Source organism: Mustela lutreola, chromosome 14 (genome assembly GCF_030435805.1).
Source record: "Mustela lutreola isolate mMusLut2 chromosome 14, mMusLut2.pri, whole genome shotgun sequence".
Lineage (NCBI taxonomy): Eukaryota > Metazoa > Chordata > Mammalia > Carnivora > Mustelidae > Mustela > Mustela lutreola.
Genome location: NC_081303.1, coordinates 2172720 through 2196254, shown reverse-complemented (window position 1 = coordinate 2196254; position 23535 = coordinate 2172720). Strand labels below are relative to the sequence as shown.

General features: G+C 48.2%; 1 protein-coding gene across 7 annotated transcripts in view; it reads left to right on the top strand.

Annotated features, from left to right (window-relative positions):
- The first annotated feature begins 987 nt into the window (after window positions 1–987).
- Window positions 988–23535, top strand: part of SCYL3 (SCY1 like pseudokinase 3) — a 42393-nt gene continuing 19845 nt past the window's right edge. For 3 of the 7 annotated variants that reach the window (XM_059146323.1, XM_059146322.1, XM_059146319.1), the window contains exons 1-6: window positions 1069–1193; window positions 6331–6549; window positions 16860–17045; window positions 19616–19729; window positions 21580–21636; window positions 22789–22891. In XM_059146323.1, the coding sequence (XP_059002306.1) occupies window positions 6385–6549; window positions 16860–17045; window positions 19616–19729; window positions 21580–21636; window positions 22789–22891 (625 nt within the window). In that variant the 5' untranslated portion in view covers window positions 1069–1193; window positions 6331–6384. Of the gene's footprint in view, window positions 1194–6330; window positions 6550–16859; window positions 17046–19615; window positions 19730–21579; window positions 21637–22788; window positions 22892–23535 lie in introns of all 7 variants that reach the window. The other 4 variants (XM_059146320.1, XM_059146325.1, XM_059146324.1 and 1 more) reach the window with 4 other exon arrangements.

The window sequence follows — 23535 nt, the reverse complement described above, 5'->3', positions numbered from 1 at the left end:
CGGACTGTCCCCTCCGTCATGTGGTGGCCGCGGTCGAGCGAGGGCGGGGCAGTGACGCGCGGTCCGTCCACACCGCGAACAACAAAGTACCAGACGGGGAGTCGGCGCGAAAGCGTCCCGCAGCGCCCCACACGGAGCGTCTGAACGCGCAGCCGCCGCGTCACCGCGCGCCGGGGTCCCCTCGCCTCACTTCCTCCTGCGCCGTCTGCGGCCGCTAAAGACCGAGGCCCCGGTCGCGGCTCGAACCCGCCTCGGTCGCGCAGCCCCACCGGAGCCGAGCTCGCCCAGCCGAGGGCTGCCCGCCCGCCCCCAACAGGCACCGGCTCCCGCCGCTTCGGGACAGGAGCGACCCCCGCCGCCGTCGCTCACCCACGCGCGGGAGCCGGGCCTCCCACCGACCCCCTTTCCGGCCGCCGGGGACGGCCCTCGGCTCCGCGGCCCGCTGTGGGGCGTCCGCGCAGCAGCGCTGCGAGCGGGGGCTCCGCTGACCCCGAGGGCAGTCGTCTCCACACCGTCAGCGGGTTCGCTTCACTCTCACAACATCCTGTGAGAACAAACCGCGGACAGCACGACCCGTCCCGCCGTGGTCCTTGCTGGATCAGGCGCAGCGTCAAGGGACCCGCCCCCTCGCTCGAACCGGAACCGCCCCGCCACCGGCCGCGGTCGCGGGCTGGAGAGACGTCCCTCTGCGACAGGCCGCGGTGGCCTTCCGTCCTCCCTTCTGCGCCCGCCCCCTTAGTCCCTGGTAGAGGCGACGGCGGCCATTTTAGGTTCGGGCGGATGTCAAGTTAAAACTCGCGGCTTAAGGCCTGAAAACTAAAGTCAAGACCAGCTTGCGAGTTCAACTTAAACGCCAGGCGAGGAAACGGCTTCACAGGCTGACCAGGCCGCTGGGAGCGGGGACACACCCCCCCCCCCGCGCGCCCACACTCAAGATGGCACCGGCCTGAGAGTCACCTGTGCGGCCGCTCTAGCTCGGTTCCGGGTTCGTTCTCCTCAGTGGCGGCGTCGGAGGCCTGAAGGCTGGCGTTCTGTCCGGCTTCCGGACCCGTCTCTATGGTGGCGGAGGGAGCGTCCCCCCGCGAAGACTGCGCGTGTGGTGGCTCCGGCCGCACAGGGTAGGCGAGGGCGCTTGGTGTCAGCAGGGGGCGAAGGGGGCCCCCGAGCCAAGACCCTCGGCCGCCCTCCCGCAGGTAACGGGGAGTTCCGCGCCGCGTCCTCCGGCAGTGCGGGCCGGGGCGGCGGGGGAGCGGCCGCGAGCGGAGGCGGGGGACGCGCGCCCCACTCGCGGGTCGGCGCGGCGCGGCTGCCGGTTGAGCTGCGGCCTCCGCCCCGCCTCCCCTTGCCTGTGCGGGGCGCCCTGCGGATCGGGGCTTCGCGGGCGGCGGAGCCGGGCCTGGCGGGCAGGTGAGCTAGGGGGGCGCCGCCCCGGCCGCCCCCGGCGGAAGCGGAGGGACCCCGCTGGCCCCGGGCGGCCGTCCGCGCCGCGGGTCGGGCGAGGGTGCGGGGCGCTGGGAGCCGGCCGGGGCTGGCGGCGGGGCTGGGAGCGGGGGCCGCCCGCGTTTTTGGGGGGAAGCGCCGGCCGCGTAGGGCCCCGGAGGCCCAGCTGGCTCCGTGCGTGCGTCGTGCTTTTCCTCAGGGTGAGGGGGAAGCGCGTCCCGGAGGAGCGCGTTGGGCAGCCGGTGCGCACCGACGCGGGCCCCGAAGCCCGGGGCCACCGGCTCGCGTAGTTCCTGGGACCCGCGTGCGTGTCCGCGGTCGTCTGAGACCCGCTGCAGCCGCGCTGCGCTCTCCCGGCCCCGGAGGGCTGGTTCCGTGCCGCGGGGGCAGCGGCGTCCCCGGACCGCCGTGTCCGCTCCCCGCAGCTCGGTGCCGGCCGCCGTCCCCGGAGCCGCGGAGCAAGAACCGGGTCGTCTCGGTCAAAGTTGGAGGACGGACAGAGTCCCGCCGACGACGCGGGTTTCCTGGTGGAGCGTGAGGTGCCGGGTGACCCGGACAAGCGCCTGCGTCCTCCACAGGTGGCCCCGAAGCGCGACGCGACGCGCTGCCCAGGGAAGCGGGGAGGGGCCGGGGAAGCCGGGCACGTCGGGGCCGCCCCGCCAGCGCTGCGTCCGGGAGGCGCTTGGTAAATCCCGCAGAATAACCTTGCTGGGGCAGGGTCGAGGCTGCGCTTTCCTCTCTTTTTGTGACTTTTTTACTTCAGAGCAGTCGGCAGCACATCTTTTTCTTGCCTCCTAATTAAGTTCGCCCTGGGCGTAGGCTGGACCCCTGCTCCTGCAGAGCGTCGCCCTCCTGGCAGGGTAGACGTCTGGCAAGGTTAATCGTGCTTTTTCCTGAGAAAGGGAGTCGTTTCTTTTCTTTCTTTCTTTTTTTTCCCCCCGAAGTTGTATTTGTTAGTGTCTTAAGCCCAAAATACACACTGCTGAGAAAACTACCAGTTTGAACCTCATGAAGATTTCGTAACTCGATGTGGAAAAGCCCAGTGTTCCCACAGGGATGTATTTTGCTATTTAGAAATGACTAAGGTGGGCGCCTGGGTGGCTCTGTCGGTTAAGCGTCTGCCTCAGCTCAGGTCATGATCCCAGGACCCTGGGACGAGACCTGCCTCCAGCCCATATTGAGCCCATACTGGGCTCCCTGCTCAGCAGGGGTGCCTGCTTCTCCCTCTCCCTCTGCCACTCCCCCTGCTTGTGTGTGCTCTCGCTCTGTCCCCCCGCCCCCGAAAAAGACAAATCTTTTTTAAAAAATGACTAAATGCCCATTGCTGTACCTCTGCTGACTTCGATCGATTCAGCCAGAGCACCACTCCTCAATCCTGGTGACCATCTTATCTCCTTTGGGGACTGACATTAAAACTAAACAAACACGTGATATTCTGCCAAGAGGATTTTCATTTTCTTGTAGTTCCTTATGTGTTGATTTTGACAGCTGTATTTTGTGGCAAACAGAGAAGGAAGTTAGACTAACCTCAGATACACACTTGTCAAAGTAACCCTTCTCTCTGACTAATTCCTCCAGTCTGACTGGTTTTTCAGGCACAGGAGTTACCGTTTTCTGCTGATGAAATGGCACCTGGTTTCAAAGAACGTGGACTCATTCAAGCTACCTCAGGTGGACCTCTGGCCGCCCCTGGTAGTAGGAGTGTCAACGAGGCAGAGAGGAAATGGATTTACAGCTGGGTTTCCCAGGGCCTCAAGATGAAGGGTAGCAGTGTGCCTTACAGACCTGGCTGCGCTGCTCCCAGCCTTTGCTTTTCCTTCTGCTGCCAGCTGCCTTCCTCTGTGCTTGCCAAGTTTCTGCTTCTTCATGGTTTTGGCTCGCCATAGCCCTGACTCTACCTCATGGCATCCTTTTACCTTCAGCTAATGGAACTCTCTCTCATCATTCAGATTCCTGAGGCAGGCAAGGATCTGGCCATTTTAGCTCTTCACCCAGGCCCTTGGTGCTAGGGATGGCTAATGTGTGAATTGACTGGCCTTTGGCTCGGGAAGGGCCTGACCCATTAGCCATGCTCTAGAGAAGAGGAGCAAGACCCAATTAACAACTAATTTTCTTTGTAGTCCTTGTGGAGACTGGGACATATAGTTGAGACACTTGGCATTTTTAATACCGTTTCCCCCCCCTTACTGTTCTTAAGATAAATTGTAGAGGAGGTAGCAGCTCAGTGGATTTGTTACAAAGACGACTTAGTTCTTATCCGCAGAAGTATTCTTGGACTTTGAGTCATTTCAATTTCAGATCGCCTTAGCCCTCGTCATGTTGTGTTCCTGCTGCTCTACGTCGGTGGGTCTGTGGGCCTTGGCACTGTCTGGTAGGCGTGTGTCTTGAGCAGCATCTCATGCTTCGGTAACACGCTGTTGTGTGGAACTTCACTAAAGTGGAAAAAAAAAATCTCAGTAATGGGTCCGCGTGTGATTGCTGGTATATGTTTATTTAAAGGATGGGTTTTTTTTTTTTTTTTAAGATTTTATTTATTTATTTGACAGAGAGAGATCACAAGTAGGCAGAGAGGCAGGCAGAGAGAGAGAGAGGAGGAAGCAGGCTCCCCGCTGAGCAGAGAGCCTTATGCGGGGCTAGATCCCAGGACCCTGAGATCATGACCTGAACAAAGGCAGAGGCTTTAACCCACTGAGCCATCCAGGTGCCCCTGGATGGGATTTTTTTAACTGAAATTTTTAAAGATCGTTGCACGTTTGGCCTTGTTACTTAGAACTAGCAACTTCTTGCTCCATTGCCAGAGTTAGTTAAGAGCCCTCGTTATGTTTAATTCATTACACTGTGGTAAAGCCAGAACTGCATACTGACATGCATTTTTCAAACATATGTAGTTTGGCCTCTACAGGCTTAAAAACATTTGAACTAGTGTTGGAAAGTATGGAAATTTCCACATAAATCTTCAGGATCTTCAGGATCCTTATGGTAGATGGCCTGATCTGGGTGGAACTTGGGGGTGGCTGCTCCCCTCAGAGCCAAGCGTCCAGGTAGGCGGCCGCAGGCCTGCTCGAACTGCGGGAATTGGTATTGCCGCTGCAGAGAAAGGTGGGGGAGATGCAGGCATGTGTCTGTCTGGGAATTACCCATGATCTGACCCCTCCCCCAAACCTCTGTTAGGACTTGAGCGTGTTTTTTTGTTTTTGTTTTTGTTTGTTTGGGGTTTTTTGAGCATGTTTTTTCAAGTCTTTCTGTGAATGTTTCTGTATGCGTGTATGTAGATGCACACATAGATGGGGATATAGATATATGATGTATATTTCTTTTGGAAACAATGTTATTGAGGTCAAATTGATACATAATCAACTGAACATACTTTTTTTTTTTTTTTTAAAGATTTTATTTATTTGTCAGAGACAGAGGGAGAGAGAGCGAGCGAGCACAGGCAGACAGAGAGGCAGGCAGAGGCAGAGGGAGAAGCAGGCTCTCTGCCGAGCAAGGAGCCTGATGTGGGACTCGATCCCAGGACCCTGGGATCATGACCTGAGCCGAAGGCAGCTGCTTAACCAACTGAGCCACCCAGGCGTCCCTGAACATACTTGAAAGCATACAGTTTTCCAAGTTTTGGTATTTATAATCAGCCTTCACCATAATCAAGATAATAACTCTGTCGATTCCCCCCAGAGTTTTCTTACCCCGCTCCACAATCTTCTCCTCTCCCCCAACCCCTCTTATCTGGGTCTCCACCCTGGGCAGCTGCTGATCTGTTTTCTGTCACTATAGGGTAGTTTGCATTTTCTGGAATTTCACGTATGTGTGCATTTTTTAGCATTTGGGATGACAGAGTTTTACACTTTCCCCTTTGGACTTGGCTGGAGCGTGAAGAGAGGTGTGGGCGCGCTCTTTGCTGTGGTCATTGCCCTTTGTGTTCTGTGAGTTGTCTCTTTCCTTTCCCCGTGTTCTGCTGGTGCTCGCACTGCTTTGCTTGGCCCATATGAGCTCTCCACTTGTTAACATGTTTTTCTTCATTGTTAGAAATCCTCCAGGGGCGCCTGGGTGGCTCAGTGGGTTAAAGCCTCTGCTTTCAGCTCAGGTTATGATCCCAGAGTCCTGGGATAGAGCCCCACATCGGGCTCTCTGCTCCGTGGGGAGCCTGCTTCCTCCTCTCTCTCTCTCTGCCTGCCTCTCTGCCTACTTGGGATCTCTCTCTGTCAAATAAATAAATAAAATCTTTAAAAAAAAAAAAAAAAGAAAAAGAAATCCTCCAGGTTGGGGCGCCGGGGTGGCTCTGTCATTAGGTGTCTGCCTTCAGTTCAGGTCGTGATCGCAGTGTCCTGGGATCGAGCCCCCCTTTCAGTTCGCTGCTTGGTGGGAAGCCTGCTTCTCCCTCTCCCACTCCCCCTGCTTGTGTTCCCTCTCTCACTGTGTCTGTCAAAAATATAGGTAAAATCTTTAAAAAATACTCTAGGTTATAATGTTCTTTTTATAATTTTAAGCTATTGTCTTCCACATTATTATACAGAAGTTTTCTCCCTGATGAATTATCAGATTTTTGCTGCCCTTTCCTGTGAGGCCAGTATGTGCACGGGTTAGGGAGCATGGATGATCTTGTCCTGGTTTTGATTGGCCCAGAGCCCTGGAAGGGTCTCCGTGGGAGGGAGGGGGGTGTTGGGGCCGGGCAGGAACTGCCTGTGATGCTTAAGTGCATTTTCTCTGGAGCCGTGGGTGGGTACTTCAGGCTTGGCTGGGAACTGGCTGAGCTTTTGCCATTTTTACTGTCACACGGCCTCGTTGGTGAGGATGGGAGGAACGAGCGGGTGGAGGGGCTGGGTCAGGGTGGCGGGGATCCCCAGCACACGTGGCAGACAGACTCATGCTGGGTGGTGGTTTCTGTTTCAGCCCCGCTTGCTTGGCCTTGAGGAGGAGGCACCGCTCTGCCCCGCTGCGGAAGGGATGGGATCGGAGAGCAGCGCTTTGAAGAGCTACAGGCTGGAGGAGCCGCCTTTCACCCTGCCCTCTGGACTCACCGTTTACGCCGCTGTCCTGCAGGATGGCAGATGTGCTTCCGTCTTCGTGTATAAGAGGGAAAACGAAGACAAAGTTAACAAAGCTGCCAAGGTACCGGGAGAGTGAGGCTTTTTAGTGCTTTCTTAGTGCTTTCTCCTGTCTCGTTTTCTGTTTAAAGTGTAAAGTCGAAATTACCGAAGGTGCAAGGAGGCAGATGATAAGGAACAGTGTTCTTGTTCCGCTGTCCGTCCTTCGTGGGCGAATCTCCCAATTTGCATGACACGGTCAGATGCCAGGGATAGCCAGAAAGCTCCATGACACTCAATATGATAGCTTTTTTTTTTTTTTTTATCTCATTTTTTTTTTTTTTAAAGATTTTATTTATTTATTTGACAGAGAGAAATCACAAGTACACTGAGAGGCAGGCAGAGAGAGAGAGAAGGAAGCAGGCTCCCTGCTGAGTAGAGAGCCCGATGCGGGACTGGATCCCAGGACCCTGAGATCATGACCTGAGCCGAAGGCAGCGGCTTAACCCACTGAGCCACCCAGGCGCCCCTCAGTGTGATAGCTTTTATCGTATTTTTTTAGTGAGAAAGTTCGGAAGGTAATTTTACATGGCCATTAGAAGGTAAAGGAAGTTAATCTACCTTAGCAGAAATCTCTTAAGTCTTGACATTTTGGTAAGTATATTTTTTAAGTTGTAAAATTTATTTATTTTTACTTATTTATTTGAATTTTTAATTTTCTAATGTTTGTATTTTAGTTTTTAAATTTGAACATGGTTGACACACAATGTCACATTAGTTTCAGGTGTACAATATAATGATTCGACTTCCCTGTATGGTAGGCCGTGCACACCATGAGTGTATTGATGACAGACCTAGAAATAGAATATTTTGGAAAGTGTGACTGCTGCATTGTGAGGTCCGAGAAAGTTTGTTGAGCTGGAGTATTAGGCTGGACACCCCAGAAAGAACGTTGGGCCTGGACTCTAGTTCTTGGGAGGGGCCTCGCTCAGATCCTTCACTTCTAGAGGCTTCAGTCTCCTCTTCGGGAGGAGAGCCTCCCTGCTCCCACCTTGCGGCCACTCCTTCTGGAGGGGCACCTGCAGGAGACCCCGACCTCTCACCAGAAAACGTGATAGTACCTCGGTAGAATAATCCTAGCTGTTGTTTTGAACTAGAGAAAACAAACATTTTAGTTGGCATTTCCTTGAATATGGAGTCATTCAGATTATCTTCTGGAAGGTTCGGCAAGGGAAGCAGAGTTGTGGCTCTTCAGTGTTAATGCAGGCACATTCCTTCAGATGGACTTAGAGCTTTGTTCTGTTTGAGTTATGATCTGTAGTCCCGTGAGTCCCTCGTGCTAGCGATACGTGGGAGACATGGGTATCTCCGCCATAGAGATGGCTTTTGAAATGGCTGTTACCTTTGTTAGTGATTATAAAGGGTTTTAGTATATCTGTTAGTGATACAATTTCGGCATGTTATTTGTCACATCAGTTCATTATTTGATGTTATGTCTTTATGTCTTTGATGAGGCAGGAAGTTAACTCTTAAAAAGTTAAATGTGGTGCCTAAAGATCACATTCCCCTTGGGATGCATTTTCTATTAGTAGTGGTAAAAAGCATAGCTGGCTGTTCCATTGCTAAGTAATTTCACTTTTTGGTAAGACAATTTTTTTATCTTTCTGTCCCATCCAGTTACTGTTAATACTTTTTATTGTGATTTTTGCAAAAGATAAAATGCTTTGCTTCACTTTCGGATTCTTATGTGCAATTCATATCTGACAGGCTTCCTGCTATTTTCATTTAATAAGATCGCACATTTTTAAGTAAAAAAAAATAGGGTGAGGGCGCCTCGGTGGCTCAGTTGTTTAAGTGACTATCTTTGGCTCAGGTCGTGATCCTGGAGTCCCAGGATCGAGTCCCACATCAGGCTCCCTGCTCAGCAGGGTGTCTGCTTCTCCCTCTGACCCTCCTCCCTCTCTTGTTCTCTCTCTCAAATAAATAAATAAAATCTTTAAAAAAATTATGGTGATTAGGATGATTATTACTAGTGAAATACTAGAGATTTATTATCATTCTCAGTTTTTCTTAATAGAACCATAGGATTTTTTAATATTATATTACTCTTTATAGTGTATGTACCAAGAAAGTTGAATAACCCAGATCAGAAATTCTGTTTTGTTTAAGTAGGCTCCACGCCCAGCAATGGAGCCCAGCCCAGGGCTTGATCTCACGAACCTGAGATCAAGACCTGAGCTGTGATGAAGTCAGATGCTTAACCGACTGAGCTACCCAGGGGCCCCCAGATCATAAAGTATTTGAAGGAGAAAAAGATCCAGTGTCAGTGTCTGAGGACTTCTGGGCTGGAGGAATTTCAGAACTTGAGAGGGAACATTTTCCTCCTTCGTACATACTCTTCTAAACCACAACTGACTCTTTTCCAGAAGTTTTTGTCTCTTGTTCTGCAGGCTATCTTGTGGCTTTGAATACCTGACACCTGAATCTGGGGATGTGAAATGGCAACGAAATGATACGAAGTTTTGATTTAGATGCAGTACTTGAAAAAAATGTATCACGTTTCATCAGGTTTTAGGACCTTGATTTTCCTGGATACCTGAAACATTAATACACTAAACTCACCTCACTTCTTCCAGAGTGCAGACTCTCAGTCCTCCCTCTGGTAGTTTCAGTGACCACTTGAAGAGGGGTTACAGCGTTTTCCTTGCAAACATTGTTTGGTCATGAGTGTGCTCTTCCACTAGTGTTGTTAATAAAAACAGGCCCCGTGCCCTGTGACCTCTGGAATAAGACGAAATGCAGGTGTAACCTTTGGCCACAAAACAGTAGTAGAGGTCTTCTCGTTTTATCTTGATTTTATTAGGTCTTACAGCATTTTCTCCGTGGTGGTTATGACTCATTTCTAATGAAGAGTAAGGAATGATAAGTCCTAAATTGGAATTTGGATACCGTGTTTGCTGTCCTCTGAGCACTTCGTTAGGGCCTCACGGGAAGGACGGACTCACAGAACGATTCCTGACTGTCTTCATGCCACCAAGGCAGCCACGTTGGCTCCGGGAGTATGTATGTGGCTGCCGAGGCCAGGCCTTCTTCGTGATGGATTCGGGCGGCCCTGCGGAAGGGCTGGTCGGCATTTTTGAGAACGCACATCGTGTGGTGATGAGAAGAGAGGACTGCTTGCGCTGATCACTTCTGGAATGCTCTGTGGCTCTTCTGTCCACGTGCTCTTTTTGTTCCTTTCCCTGTTAGGCCTTTTCTGTACTATTTACAATCCTTATTCTAGTAAATCAACTTCCCTACGTTGTCAGCTTCTTAAAAAAATATTTCCTTCCCCGTATAATCAAAATCTGGTTCTCTCTTAGGGCTGCTGAGCTGAGCGTTAGCCAGTCAGAAGAGCTTCAGAAGTTCCCCTCCCCCATCCCTGGGCTGGGTAGGGCCACCTCCAGGTGGCGCCGGCCCCTTCTGGCCACGCCCATTTTCAGACTTCACGTTCTCCTCCCCTGTGGTGGTGGCAGCGGTGGTGGCAGCCTTGTGGCTCTCTGCCCCTAGTCAGGTGTCCGCCGGAACCTCTCTGAGCTCCAGATCCACATTCTCACTTGTCTGGAAATCTCAACCTGGATATTTCTTTGGCACCTCAGGTGCGGGCTTTCCAACCTGGGATCTGTTCTGCCTTCCTGTCCTGCTCTGTATTCCTCGTTTCTTCTCGAACCTCCAGGTGCGGCATTTAGAAACCCCGTACTTCGTCGCTATCTCGGGTTCTCGTCTTAAGGGTAGAAGGAAGAATATTTCTCCCTGAAAATTCTTGCTCTTTAGTTCAAGCATCATGGCTATTCTGTCATATTTCTTCAAGGCAGTGAAACTACAGCTCGCTTCCTGGCTAGAAACTTACAAGTGAATCGGAGCAGAGTAGCCTCTATGTTGTGAAAAAGCGGACCAGACCAGGGCAGAATATGGTAGTGAAAAGTTCAGCCCGTAGGGCGCGAGTTACCCTGCTGTGGCTCACAGCCTGTTCCCAAAAAGTAGAAAGGGTTTGTAGTCAGGACTTGATTTTCACACTTAACATCTCCATGTGCACGTGGATGTGGATGAATGTGGACAGGTTTCCCAGCGCAGCTCTTTTTTAACGATCAAGGTCCTTGCTCAGAATCGTCTTCCAAAGGCCAGTAGTAGAGCAGTGCATGGGGATAACAGGGATTCGTAACTCTAGAACAGAGACTTCTTTTTTTTTTTTTAAGATTTTATTTATTTGAGAGAGAGTGTGAGAGAGAGACAGAGCATGAGAGCAGGGTGAGGGGCAGACGGAGAAGCAGGCTCTGTGCTGAGCAGGGAGCCCGATGCGGGGCTCAATCCCAGGACCCCGAGGTCATGACCTGAGCTTAACAACTGAGCCACCCATGTGCCCCTACGAGAGCTACTTTCCAGGTGCTCCTTCCGCACAGTCCCCTTTCTCCACCAGAACAAAAGTCTTTTATCTCTTCCGGTGATGAGAAAATCTCATCACACTTCACAGGTGCATCTTGTCACTCCCTCTGTTCTTTGGGGCAACAGAAGCTTGAATCAAGAAACGTTTCTGTTTGGGGACGCCTGGGTGGCTCAGTTGGTTAAGCAGCTGCCTTCAGCTCAGGTCATGATCCCAGTGTCCTGGGATCGAGTCCCACATCGGGCTCCTTGCTCAGCAGGGAGCCTGCTTCTCCCTCTGCCTCTGCCTGCCATTCTGTCTGCCTGTGCTCACTCTCTTCCCTCTCTCTCTCTGATAAATAAATAAAATCTTTAAAAAAAAAAAAAAAGAAAGAAACGTTTCTGTTTGATTAATTGCTAACTTCCCTGTGAATCTGATGTATAATTTATGCAAAATATTGTGTGTGCTGAAGAGGAGTGACAAGTGAGGTTATGGCTGCTAAGTTAAGTGCCCTGTTTGGAATCATGCAATGACTTACACCTTCCTTCCTTCTTCAGTAAACAAACGAGTCACTGTGAACCAAGAATTCTGCTGTGAACTTAGGGTTAAAAAAAAGGCAGAATGAAATTTATTATTTCATTTATTAACGGGGTGAAATTTACTGACTCTATTTCCATGCCAGTACTCAGCCAGGAAGTATTTCTCCGGATTCACTGGTCTGCCCTGAGTATTAGAGGAGTAAAAGAAGGCACAGAAAACCCAAGGAAAATACTTAGACTCCTAACAAATAAAAGCTGAATGAATATTTTTATTTTCCTGAACGGGCAAAAATGAAAAGTTAAAAAGTATTTAATTATTGTTTTGCAAATTAGTTGGAATTATTCTTAAAACGCAAAAAGAAGAGGGAGGCTGCATAATTTTACTCAGAAACCATAGCTTAAAAGACACTTGCAAGAAGTTCTCTCCACTTAATCGTAGTTGTTCAGCCAGCTCACTAGCACAGCTCACAGCTCCTCTGGGTCTTTGCTGTGTTTATGTGCATACGTAGGGATTATTTTAAAGGCATATGTACAAATTAATGGTTCACAATTGTGTAAGAATTTTCTTAAGTATTTTTTATTAGAGTAACACAGGGGAGGCTAACAGCTTTCTTCTACAAGCAAAAAATCCTATTGGAGCTATTTCTAGAGTTGTCAAAGTTTGAGATTATCTTAAGAAAAGAAAAGAAACTAGACCATCCTTTTCCTCAGAAGATTCTCCTACGGTGTTCCCTAATAAACTAGTTCAAAGCAACTGATAGAAAACTTGTACCAGTGCTGTGTTATGGGCTCCTGTATGATCTCCTATTCTTCCAAGAAGGTATTTTAGAATGTTCCATTACAGAGTGCTTATTTGTGAAAATGAAACCTGATGTTGAGGTTTTTCTCCCAGTGGAATCTTGCATCAGTCTCCTGGTTTGCTGATTGGTTTCGAGGCTTCCTCAGTGTCCAGTGCCTTTTGCAGGGCAGACCCCAGAGATTGAAGGCCACGTCATTTCTTTTAGAAAATCTGGGTGATTTGCAAGGGAAACCATTATTCCGGCATTTTAAATTTTGTGGTCAATGATACAGTTATTACTAGCTGGGTTGGGCATCGTGGATGACCGGTCTGAGTGACTTAGGTCAGATTTTCCACAACATGCAGCACAAGGGAAGCTTGGGAAGTCTGTAGCTGATAACCCTGCAGATCGCCTCTCACAGTCAGACCCAGCATGGTCACGCACTTGTCTTCTGTCTCTATGTGCTCTGTGTCTGCTCAGAGAACGGTGTGTGCGCGGAAATTAATGCGCGGCAGGAGTTCGAAAGCGGGACATCCATAACCTCGGGGCTGTGCACTGATTCATTGCAGTTCGGGGGAGAAAATCAAGAGTGTTTTAATTTACTTTTAATCTTTTTTATTTTGGTACATTCTATCTTGTAGGGATTTTATGGTATTTGTATTTTATTTATATATGTAAATAAAAAATGTATATTGTAGGTACATAAATGAGCTTCTCATCTAACGTTGCTACTGGTGTGAAGTATGTGAGCTAAAATGTTTAATGCTAACTTTTCTAGATTAATAAAATGGCAACAATTTTAAAGATGGTGAAATATTTTTAAGGGGATTAAGTGCTTGATTAAATAGTGAGGTCAAAAGTAAGAAAACAAGGGCACCTGGGTGGCTCAGTTGGTTAAGCGACTGCCCTTGGCTCAGGGCATGATCCTGGAGTCCCAGAATCGAGTCCTGAATCGGGCTCCCTTCTCATCAGGGAGTCTGCTTCTCCCTCTGACCCTGCCCCTTTTCATGCTTTCTCTCAAATAAATAAATAAATAAAATCTTAAAAAAAAAGAAGAAGAAAGCAAGATCAACAAAAGATGGCTAAGGTGCTTATCCATTTAAAATGATTTTGTAGCCTGGTGTGGAGTGTTTCTTGAACTCGTTCTCCTGGGCTTGGGAAGAGCGTGTGTACGGCAGTTGCTGGATATTGTTTTCCAACTGTCAGTTTGATCAGGTTTCTTATGCTTTCATTTATTTTTTTGTTTGTTTACTTTTGCCAGTTCAATTGATTGCTGAGAGAGGAGTTTTTAAATCTCTAGCCGTGATCCTGGAATCTGGAATTGCTTCTCCCTTTTATTTTTGCTCTGTGTGTATTTTGAGGCTCTGCTGTTAGGGGCTTACACATTCATAATTGTGATGCCTTTTTAACAAATTGTCCTTTTACTCTTCAAAAACTGTCCCATTTGATGTCTTGCAATGTACTGTCTTGAGGTATATTTTCTCTGATGAGAATACGTCCACTCCAGCCTTCTTATGCTTCATGTTTTCGTGGCATGTCCTTTTCTGTCTGTTCGGTTTCTTTCCACACACCTGTCTCCAAATTTATTTTTAAAGTAAGTCTCATAGGCCCCATATTGTTGGGTCTTCTCTTATATCTACTCCTAATTGGAGTGTTTAGATCATTAACATTTCATGTAATTATTAATGTTGAATTTTATTATTTGTTATTTGTTTTCTATTTGCCCCCTTTTGGATTTTGTTCTTATGTTCCCCTTCTCTCTCTTTGTTTTTTTGTTTTTTGTTTTTTTTGGTTTATTAAAATAGCCCTTAGTATTTCATTTTATCTTGATTTCTCTGCTATATTTCTTTATATTTTTTTTTTAATGGTTGCCCTAAGGATTTCAGTTTAATAACTAGCTCATCGTCATCTGTCTGGGGTTAGAATTGTACCATTCACATAAAACATAGGAGGCTTGGAATCAGATAGAAATCTCCAGCCCCAACCCTGCTGTCCTTTTGTTCCATACATATCAACGCCATACACACACAGGCCCATGGTTAAATTGGGGTTAGAGGTACTGATTCCTCGCACAACTGGGCTGACTCCCTCAAAACTTAACTGCTAGTAAGGTACTGTAGAGTGGAAAACTTGCTGATAATATAAACAGTCAATAACATATCTTACTTGATACATGTTATATACTGTATTTTTACAATAAGGTAAGGTAAAACACATGTTAACTGGGAAAGTCGTAAGGAAAAGCCTTGTACAGCACCGTGCACTGTTTGTTGAAAAAGTCTGCGTAGAAATGGACACAGTTTAAACCTGTGGTGTTCGGGGGTTCCCTGTGCGTCACTCACGTGGAGAACCTGACCCAGCAGCGTCGTGTCTGCTCCACACAGTCCTGCGCAGCTTACCCAAGAGGCCAACGTGGGGCCTTGGAATCCATCCTGATACTTAACCATTTTTGCTGCTCTTCCTTCAGTTCTGGAGATCCACGTTTCCCTTTGGTGTCATTTCCTCTTCAGCCTGAAGAACTTCCTGTAGCATTTTTTTTTAGGGTGGGTCCTCTGGCAATAACTTTTCTGTTTTCCATCATCAAAAATGCCTTTATTTTACTTTTTTTTCCCGGAAGGATATTTTTGCTATATAATTCAGGGTTGATACTGTTTATTTTTTTGTCAGTGCTTTAGAGTAAGTATTCCCCTTTGTCTTTGGACCTCTGTGTTTTCTTTTCTTTTTTGTTTATTATTTGACAGAGATACAGCGAGAGAAGGAACACAAGCAGGGGGAGTGGGAGAGGGAAAAGCAGGCTTCCCACTGAGCAGGGAGCCCGGTGCGGGGCTCGATCCCAGGACACGCAGGCTCCATCCCAGGACCCTAGGATCATAACGTGAGCCGAAGGCAGACGCCCAACCACTGAGCTGCTCAGGCGCCCCGACCTCTGTGTTTTCCGATGAGAAGTTTGCATCACTCAAATTGTCATTCCCTTCCACGTAATAATGATTTTCTCTAGCTGCCTCTGAGATTTTTTAATTTATCTGATTTCTCCAGTTTGAAGATAACGTGTGTGATGTAGTTTTCTTTGATTTATCCTGTTTGGTGTTTATTGAACTTCTTAAATCTGTAAACTTAAGTATTTGGCTGAATTTGGAAAGTTCTCAGGCCATTACATTTTTTATGCGCTAGTTCTTTTCTTCTCTTTATTGGGACTCCAGTTATGTATGTTAGACCTTTATTATTGTCACAGTTTCTTTTTTTTTTTTTTTTAAGATTTTTATTTATTTATTTGACAGAGAGAGATCACAAGTAGGCAGAGAGGCAGGCAGAGAGAGAGAGAGAGGGAAGCAGGCTCCCCGCTGAGCAGAGAGCCCGATGTGGGACTCGATCTCAGGACCCTGAGATCATGACCTGAGCCGAAGGCGGCGGCTTAACCCACTGAGCCACCCAGGCGCCCCACACAGTTTCTTGATGCTGTGATCATTTAAAAAAAATAAAAAAGAAATTTTTCTCTTTGTTCTTCAGACTAGTTAGCATAGGTTCACTGACTCTTGCCTCTACATCAGTCTGCATTTTGTTGTTGAGTCCAATCATTGGGTTAGTTTCTAATATTTTATTTTTCCTTCCTACATTTCTTTCTCTGCTGAGAACTTCTGTTTATTTCTTGTTTTCCTTTACCTCTAGGGAAGAATGGTTGTAACATAGTGGGGAAATGGCCTTACATTCTTCCTAAGAGTTCTGTTATCTAGGCCATCTCGGGGTTGGTATTTCTTGGATGTCTTTTCACTTTTTTATGGTTCTTTGTTGAGTAGGAACATTTTGGGTTGCATCTCACACATTCTGAATGTCATGTTGCATTGACTCTTGGTTGTGTTAAAGTCTTCTAGAGATTACTGAGGTTTTTGATTCAGCAGTCCATCCCCTTTGGTTCAGGCTTCAAGTTTTCCAGCTGCTCGCCTGCACCTTTCCTGTGCACGGTAGTTCTAACCTCAGTTCATTTCTCAAAAGTTGGCTATGCTGGTTTGGGTCTGTTTTGTCCGTGCTTGATTCAGGAGTTAGTCTGAGACCCAAGTGGGTATAATAGATAACCAGAGCATCTCCTTCTCCAGTTCCTTCCCCTCTGGAATAGCCTCATACTCAGGCTTGTCTGGATTCCTCTCTGTCCTCCTTCTGGCCAGAAAGCTGCCAAGGTCTCGGTCAGAATTTCAGCCCCCTCTGCTACACTGCCCTCCCAAGCAGGGCCTGCCTTTAGCACACAGCTGTGAGAAGGGCCGGCCCTAAACCAGAACACCTACTCCCACAGGGGTCTCTTTGGCCAATCCTGACTCCCCTGTGTAGTCTGTGTGCTCTTGTTTATCTTGCTGAGCTCTCAGGTTACTGTTGGGGTACTTTGTTCAGAGTATATGGTCGTGTCGTGGAGAGGCCCGGGCTCCTGGGGGCTTACACTGTCGGAAGGGAACTGGAAGTCTCTATAGAATCCTTTAAATGTTGGTAAAGTGAAGGAAGTCAGAACAGGTCACAGATTTTCCTGTGCCTTGTTTGAGATTTAGGGGGGTAGGTGAGGAAAGTAGGGAGCGGGGAGGGACCTTGAATGGAACTAACTGTGTTCTGACTCGGACTTCGATGTATAAGAAACTATGATTAGTCTGGTTCTGAGTCATTAACTCTCCCACCCCTTGCGTTTGTATCTTTAAAGCATTTGAAGACACTCCGTCACCCTTGCCTGCTGAGATTTTTATCTTGCACTGTGGAGGCAGATGGGATTCATCTAGTCACTGAGCGAGTGCAGCCTCTGGAAGTGGCTTTAGAAACGCTGTCTTCCGCTGAGGTCTGTGCTGGCATCTACGACATCCTGCTGGCTCTCATCTTCCTTCACGACAGAGTAAGTACTGCAGACACAGGCTGCCCTGGGGCCTTGACACAGACGGGAGGGCTGGCCTGTGTGGGAGTGCTTCTAAGTTAGGGGAGGAACAGAAATTCTCACGTGAATCTTCCTGTGGGAGACGAGCTTGTTGGAAGGCATGAGAAGGGCTCCAGACAGGTGATGTGTGCAGTGGGCAAGGCTTCTCTGGCCAGTTTTTTATAGAACTTTATTTTTATAGGACTTTATTTCAGTTTACTGTCTCCCTCTGGTTTGGGGGAAATATTTACCTGAAAACACTTGCATCGGGTATTACTATTCTTAAGAAAAAGAGAAAGCCTTATCATCAGTGTTGCTGTAAACCAGAGTTCCTGTTTGGTCCCCGGAGTTCTGTGACATTTTAGATTTTGAAGGAAGAAATGACCATTTCTTAGGAAAAGGCAGAGCTTTACATACCTATTGTCATTTGAGTGGGTGTCTACTGAGAGATGGCCTCTTTTTTTTTTTTTTTTTAAGGTTATTTATTTATTTGAAGGAGCGAGAGTGAGCATGGGGAGGGGGGCACTGAGAGAGGGAGGAGAAGGAAGCTCCATGGGGACTCGATCCCACGATCCCAGGATCGTGACCTGAGCCAAAGGTGAACACTGAGCCACCCGGGCACCCCAGGAGACAGACTCTTAACACTGTGCTCAGGTTTGCTCTTAAGAGATAAGCATATAGTCTTAGGTTTACTTTTGGTCTATTATGTGACAGTATTATTGACCTTACTTTTTTTTTTTTAAAAGCGGTTTTTTTTTTTTTTTTTTTTAAAGATTTTTATTTATTTATTTGACAGAGAGAGATCACAAGTAGGCAGAGAGGCAGGCAGAGAGAGAGGAAGGGAAGCAGGCTCCCTGCTGAGCAGAGAGCCTGATGTGGGACTCGATCCCAGGACCCTGAGATCATGACCTGAGCTGAAGGCAGCAGCTTAACCCACTGAGCCACCCAGGCGCCCCAGACCTTACTTTTTTTTTTAAGAATTTATTTATTTATTTGACAGAGAGAGATCACAAGTAGGCAGAGAGGCAGGCAGAGAGAGAGGAGGAAGCAGGATCCCCACCAAGCAGAGAGCCCGATGTGGGGCTTGATCCCAGGACTCTGGGATCATGACCCAAGCCGAAGGCAGAGGCTTTAACCCTCTGAGCCACCCAGGCGCCCCTATTGAGTGATTTCTTAATGGAATTTACATTCCATTAAGTACTGAGTGAGGCCTTTGGCAGTCCTCCCAGATGAAAAGGTACCAGTCACCAGTTAGAAACACTGGCATTTGACTCATCTCAGTGTATTTTTTTTTTAACTTTTTCTGTTAATTGGAGACAGATTCCGGATATCATCTTGGATTTATCACCTTTTAAAAATATGTCTAAGATACAGGGCACCTGGGTGGCTCAGTGGGTTAAAGCCTCTACCTTTGGCTAAGGTCATGATCCCAGGGTCCTGGGATGGAGCCCCGCATTGGGGTCTCTGCTCCCCAGAGAGCCTACCTCTCTGCCTGCTTGTGATCTCTGTCAGATAAATAAATAAAATCTTTAAAAAAATATATATATATATACATATATATATATATATGTCTAAGATTCATATAAAGAAGAATTATTAGTGCTTCACATGAAGGAGTATTTTCTTTGTTGGAGAAGGTACATGCACATGGTAGAAAGTTTGAATAGTGTGAGAGTACATGCAGGGAAGGGTAAGCCCCCCACCCCGCATGCAGCCCCTCACCCCTGTCCAGAAGCCCCCACGGTGATCAGCCTCTTAGTCCCGAGAGGGCCAGTGTGCGTATGAACCACATGTCCCTGTGCTTATTCTCCTTTGTTTTTTTCAAATGTAAAAATCCCGTATACACTGTTCTGAACCTTCCTTTATATATATGTATCTTGGAGTGTTCCCTATCAAAATTTGCACATACTTGACCTAGTGAATAGAATATTTAAAATACATTTGTCTACTGAAATGATTTTTGGTTTGGAACAAAATACACTTCTATCCTGTTCTCATTTTCTTCTTCTCATTTATTTGGCTGGTTGTTTTGTTTTTTTATATAGTTTTAAATTTTGGCACTTTGGTGGTCTGTGGGGGAAAATTCCATTTTCCCCTTCCTCGAGCAGGATTTTTAAATGCCTGCTGACAAGATTTCAGGTGAAGTGGGTCTGGGTTTGTGATAGAATTTAGGTGAGAAAGAACTTAGAGGAGAAAAACAATACAGTAGCCTGTGGGAGCAAAGGTAAACTGTATCAAACTGTATCGTTAAAGGACGGAAGCAAACGATTCGGCTGTAAAGACGTGACCTCACGTCTGAGGAGCTCGGGTCCCCAGACGCCGGCGGAAGCCGGGATGGGCAGCAGAACAAGAGCCTCCGTGGCCGTGTGGTGCTCCCCGGCCTCACGGGGCCGAGCCAGGCTCATCCCATCCCTCGTTCCTTCCGGTTGTCCTTCCATGTTTCGCGCCGCCAGTGGGATGACTCACCGTATCTCTTCCTGGTGCTCAGTATTTAGTTTTTTTAAACTCCTGCTTCAGAAATTCTAGTGGCAGCCTCCTGCTCTTTTCTCCAGGGACACCTAACGCACAACAATGTCTGCTCATCGTCTGTGTTTGTGAGCGAGGACGGGCACTGGAAGCTGGGAGGGATGGAGACCGTCTGCAAAGTTCCTCAGGCCACACCCGAGGTAAGCAGGGGATGGGCCCTTGGTGCCTCTCAGAACTGGGTAGCATTTTGGTATGTGGGTCCTGCCTGGGGACTTTCTGCAGCGCTAGGGCGAGCGCAGGTCTAGGGACGTGACTTCACCGTCGGTGCTCGTGTTCCCAGAACGCTGGGCCTTACTCTTCAGAGGGGCCCCCGCCTCCATTCTTCTTGTCTCCCGATTTGGTCGCTGAGGAAACAGACTGAGAGGTAAACTGGCTCGGTCAGCTTCTTAATGGAATGTTCTGCCTGCTGCTCCTCGAGTACCTGCACTTAATCACATCACCTAATGCCGAGTGTTGAAATGACCTTCGTGTGTCTGTTTTCTTTGCCAGTGTTGAGCTTCTTGAGGGGGTCAGAGTCTTAGATTTAGTCTCGCCCAGAGTGGTGCCTGGTGTGCATTAGGTACAGAACAGATGTTCGTTTACAACCGTCCACGGTGTCCACAGACACACACTGTGTCCTACCAGCCGGAGTCGAGACCCGCGCATCTTAATCCTCCCGGCGGGCTGTGTTGTCGCTGCCTCTGTACCTCTTCATGGTTTGTCTGACCAGGATCTACAAATTTCCCTCCTCAGTTGATGAACCTTTCTCTTCTGTTTTTTCTTGTTTTTACTGTTTTACCTGTTGCCGCTAGGCTTGCTCTTTCTGAAAAACAGAACAAAACCAAACCAGGCCCCTCATGGCAGCCCTGTGGAGATGGCGGCTCGCTGACTTACTGGCTGTGTCTGGTTTCCCCGTTCTCTTGTGGGGCTTCCACACGTGAGCCACGTTAAATGTGCACCTTCGTGGCCTCTCGCCCAGTTCAAATGCTCCTTCCACCACAGAGGTGCTCCTCTCATAATATTTCTGCCCCAGTCAATCCCTTTCTTCTCAGAATTCACCTTACATCTAATTAGTGTAATAGCACGTAAGTCATCCTGTGACTCATGTTCCAGAGTCTTCACCATGGCCTGGGAGGCCCTCCGCAGGCTCTTCCCCAGCCTCCCTTCAGCCTCAACTACCACTTCCAGTCACTGAGCTGCGCTCTGGCCACCCCCCCGTGTTCTCTCAGGGCTGGTATCTTGTACCTCTTCTGCCCTTGCGTGCCATTCCATTGCTGGGCTCCTCATTCCCGGGGCTCTCTGGAGGATGGAACATCCTCCAGAAGAAGTCCACAGTCTAGTTGAGTCTCTTTGTGGCGCCTTCCCCTGGGCGTTCCCTCCCCAGTGAAATCTGTTGCTCCCTCTGTGCTTCCACGGCGCTCGGCATGTCACTCAGATTGCTAGTTTACATTCTCGGTCGTGAGCACCGGGCTGGGCCAGGGAGTTTGTCCTATTCCTTTTGTATTTCTCGTGCCTTGAGTGGTGTTTGGAACATAGAAGCTCTTGAACAATAGTCTTCGAATCAGTGAATCAGTGTCCTTGTTCTGTGGACATCATCTGTGTAGCTCATAAAGTCCTCAACTTTTCCTTAAGATTGACTTGACTCGACCAGAAGATTAATGAGGGATTTGTTCTATGCTAGAGAAGCCTTTTATTTGTCAGTAACTAGGCAGGATGAGAAAGACGTATCTCCGATGACTAGTGCAAGGGAGTGAGATGCAGAGAAGCCTCTGAACAGCAGAGGGTACCTGCCCTGCTGAGGGGTGAGGCGAGGGACCTAACCGTGTTTTCTTGAGCCTCGCGCTGGGCCAGGTTTCAGTTCGCAGATTTCAGATGTGTGTGTTGAACATGCAGCACTGGTGTGAAGGCATCATTGCTGCTGTTTCCATTGCTGGTTGCTTCTGTAACTTGGTATAAGAGACTGGTTCACCAAACCTATGTATGAATTATTTTCCTTAATTTATTTCTCTAGTTTCTGAGGAGTATTCAGTCAGTCAGAGACCCAGCATCTATCCCTCCTGAAGAGATGGTAAGATGATACGCTTCAGCTGTAACGAAGGCTTCTTTGGGTAACTGAGTATGAAATGTAACCTTTCGCCTGCCCCCTCTTTCTTGGCCAAGTCGTGGATGCCTCCTAACGCCTTTGGCCATGACCGCTTCTCAGACTAATCTCATCACCACAGCAGGGAGCCGTTTTCTTGACAGTCCGCTTCCATTTTTGGAGGTACGGACACCTGTGCTACTGTGTAAACGGAGAGGGCCGGTACTTGGTCCCCGCTTCGTGGTCTTTGTAGTTGCTGGAAGCCCGAAGAGCTGGGGACGTAGCGCCCCAGCCCCTCCTGCGCTTCCCCCAAGCCACGCATCGGCCTGTCGGTTATGAGCTGGGACTCCCCGAGACACAGCAGAGTGATTATTGGCATTAATAATCTTGTGTGACGAAGGTTCCCTCTACAGATTTCCCTGCCAAGTCGATGAACCTTTCAATTCTGTTTCTTGTCTTTACCACCAGCTGCTGGTGAAGAAAGATTGTATTTACCAGTAAATGTGAGGAAGTTGCTTCCTCTCGATTTGTTTTCATAACTACTGGAAACAGACAGTGATCCCCAGAGACACATTTCACTGCTTTACGGGAAACAGACCCAACTCCAAACTTGAGTATAGACCCAGGCCTTGAAATAAGCCCTGTTGATCCAGATTGGTACCGTGTGTATGTACTAGTGTTTTTCAGACTGATTTTTGGGTTTTAAATCAAGTTAGAGGTTCTGACAAGCTTTGAGAAAAAAGAGTAAAATAGAAAATCTCATTAAGTTCTGTAGGTAGTAAGGCTGAGTATTGTTTTATGAAACTTTTATTTCCATTATGTGTGTATTTATACTTATGTGTATGTACTACTGCCACTAACGATCATAATAATAAAATTTTAAAAATCTGGGTTGCAGTCAAATATTTTTGAAAGCCACAGACATATCCTGTTTAGCCCTTTTGTTTTCTTTTTGCCCTTGTTTGATATTTTTAAGTCTTTGATAAATTCCTTTCCCTCATCCTGTGGAAGCCTACAGGCTTGTGGCTGGTACCGTAAGGTTAGCTTGGAGTGTCATAAATGCAGATATGGGACAGGGAGAAACTGAGATCCAGTGTGTAAGGCAGATTCTCTGGTTTTAATCATCTTTCCTGCTTTCAGTCTCCAGAATTCACGACCCTGCCCGAGTCACACGGACATGCCCGGGACGCCTATGCATTTGGGACCCTGGTGGAAAGTCTGCTCACAATCTTAAGCGGACAGGGTGAGTCGGGGTTGTGCTGCTACATCCACAGAGTAAGTAGGAAGGTCATTCACAGCCTGCTCCGTGTGGGTTCAGAGCACTGCGGGCTTTGATCGCAGGGAGGAACCTGTTGCTCACCACATAACCTGTCTAGGGCAGATCTTAACAGCAGTTTCCCTGCTGAAAGAAGCTCTGATTTCTTTACTTTGCAGACGTAAAGCTTTTTAAGTAGGAGCCACTTTCAGCTCTGACTCTGGGTATCCGCGGTCACTCTCGGGATACTTACTGGGATTGGTCCTTGCGGGCCGAAGCCTGCGTTCCTTACCTGGCCGGCCACGGAAGTGAGCGCTGGTGCGGACTGATGTGAAGCGACCTGAAGGAAAGAGGAGGATTCAACATTTTTTATGAATCCAAAGCTTAACATCCCTGTATTCTTTCCGAGCCCTTTTGATTTTTTTCTTCTTGGTATAATGTACTTACTGCCTTTTCTTTCGCGGCCCTGGAGAGCCCAGGTTCCTGAGCACGCTGTTTTTTTCTCTCTTAAGCGCTCCAGTGGCCGCTTGGAGCCTGCTGACGGGCGGGGGGCGCGGGGGCACCTGCCCCGGGAGGCCCCTGCTGGCCGGGTCACACGTGGCCCGAGCTCGGTGCAGCTCTGATGTGGTTCC